The sequence below is a fragment of the Perkinsus marinus genome (genome assembly GCF_000006405.1).
Source record: "Perkinsus marinus ATCC 50983 genomic scaffold scf_1104296965326, whole genome shotgun sequence".
In the NCBI taxonomy this organism is placed as follows: Eukaryota; Perkinsozoa; order Perkinsida; family Perkinsidae; genus Perkinsus; species Perkinsus marinus.
The window spans coordinates 1-2,399 of NW_003204353.1; the positions used below are offsets into that span (position 1 = coordinate 1).

General features: G+C 44.1%; 1 protein-coding gene across 1 annotated transcript; it reads left to right on the forward strand.

The window, feature by feature from the left end:
• Positions 1-202: 202 nt before the first annotated feature.
• Pmar_PMAR026846 (amino acid transporter, putative) lies at positions 203-961 on the forward strand (the record flags this gene model as incomplete). The annotated part of the gene is made up of 1 exon (XM_002769633.1): positions 203-961. One exon carries the CDS (start codon positions 203-205, stop codon positions 959-961), a length of 759 nt encoding a protein of 252 aa, XP_002769679.1.
• Between the last annotated feature and the right edge of the window lie 1,438 nt (positions 962-2,399).

Sequence of the window (2,399 nt, forward strand, 5' to 3'; positions counted from 1 at the left end):
TTTTAGTCATTACGAGTATTGGAGTATGTATAGTTTATTACAGGTTGTTGGTAATATGCTTGAACCCTCATATCCCGATGGATACTATCATACCAGAAACTATTGGTTCTTTGCTACACGAGCGATTCTCATTTTGATATGTGTGGCAATTGTATCGCCTGTTTGTTTCTGGCGGTCAGCAGGCAATACGGCCATTGTCAACATGGTTGGCCTTATCAGTCTGGTCTACGTTGTCATTCTAGGAATTGTTTACTGTGATTGCTCTAAGACCGATGAGAACACAACAGTTTGGCCTCCAGCTAACTTCTGGACGGTAATGGGTGTTCTACCTATCATTATCATGTCCTTCGGATGTCATATGAATGCTTTCCTTGTTACTGATGATCTTAAGAATCGAACACAAAAGCGTGTGGACATAGTTTCAACCGCCGCTATTTCTACAGCCATAGTTATCTTCATACCGGCAATGGTGTTTCCCTACATAACTTTTGGCTACGACGTCGAAGCTCTTAGTTTACAGAACCTTAGTGTTAACTATATTCCTGTACAAATTGGATATGTGGCTCTAGCAGTATCGGAAGTATGCTCTTTCCCATTACAAGTGTTCCCTTGTCGGAGGTCTCTCACAGTCCTGCTAACACGAGGGCGTGAATTGAAGCCTGCGGCTGAGCTGAAGCTGAGGGTCATTCTTACTGTGTGTATAGTACTGATCAGTCTCGTGGTGGCTATCTTCGTGAATTCTCTCGGAGTGACCTTCTCACTGTTGGGCCTTATTGGTGGTGATTGTACGAGTTTCATTATGCCATGTTATCTCTATTGTATGCTTACTCGTAATGATATCGAATCAGAAGGACGAGTTAGGTGGTATTTATCTGCTGCAATCTTCGTCATTGGCCTTGTATTGGTCCCTATATGCCTCTATGGAATCATCTATACCGACATTCTCCATCCTGGAAGTTGATGTTCATGATCATCATCATCACAGCCTTCCCTGGTATACCATTGAATCCGTTGGTCTACCCTAATATCTTGTTAGTACCCTCTCGTACAGCTGAAATGTAACTTGCGCTCACTCCTATTGTTATCGAAGCTTGCGTTAGTTGTTGTCCTTGTGTGATTGATGTACTAGACTGCTTGTACTTACCGGGTACTCACATTATTGCCCGTATATGACAGTTGGTTATAAGTACAGTCTCCTGTCAAAGCTGTTCTGAGTGTAGTGCGGGCTTAGACTATGGAATATATATTATACCCTTGCAACGATCTGATAACGCAACAGTTCACTTCCTTTACAGTGATCAAGTCGTCCGTAGGCAATGATCAACATAGCTCCTGTATACATTCTTCTGAGCGACTTTCTTCATGCTTCTCCGAATCCCACGTTCCAACTTGTCTGCTAGTTTTCCGAATTCCGACTGAGTTTGCTCATCACCACTGGTTCGTGCACTCTTCCTGTAGTATTGCCGCTCGAAGTCTACCCCCTGATCATAGTCGTCACTGTTGATTCCCTGAACAATGGCGAACAATTAGATCATTGCCATTCGGTGGTTGATGATGACCATCTTCATTTTCATGCATCGTCGCAAAATGTGTTCAGCTTCGTGTAGGTTTCCTATACTCTCATTACCCGGCATATCTGAAGCACTATAGAGATGAGGTCTACTCAAGCGTAAGTTACCTCGCCACTGTAGTGGTAGTTGATTAATGTTATCATTGATCCCTAGCCGATGTAGGTAACCCTCCATAAGCTCATCAAGCTCCTTGATGATGTCTCTAGCGTTAGCTTCCTCACTCGTGACTTCTTCTCGTGTATTCTCATCCATTGGGTTCTTTATGGAGTGTTCATCAGTGTTTAGTTCACTATGGGTTACATCGTTAAAGCCCAGCACGTCATCTGACTGTTGTTTTCCTTCCGAGACATTACGACCGCTGTTATTGGTATCGTACGACATCCCTTCAGCGTTCTCTAACTCGGGCTTTGTCGTTTCTCGATGGGAGCCTATAGAGAGTTTAAAGTAGTTCTGATTCAATACTCGGTGTCTAAGGAGTGGACGGTATTCTCACATCTTACCTGTGCTAGACATGGTGTTCGACCCGTTGTAAGCCTAGCTTTTCCTTGCGAAGGCCGCGCGAAAACGTTCGGGATAAGTTTTCCGATAATCGTTGCAGTTATTTGGTTTTTGCGCCCTATGGAACAAAGCTTAAATCCAGGAGTAGTATTACTACAGGAGGCAATGAAGGGAGACCTTATCGTGGTCAGGACAGAAGGAGCAGCAGTAGACGTAATACTGGGCGAAGGGGGGTTGGGGGAGGATCCAGAAGGACATCTAGAGAGATTCATTCCAATGGGTAGTAGATGCTTATCGTGTCCTATTAGAGCCTGAGGGGAGAAGACAGGT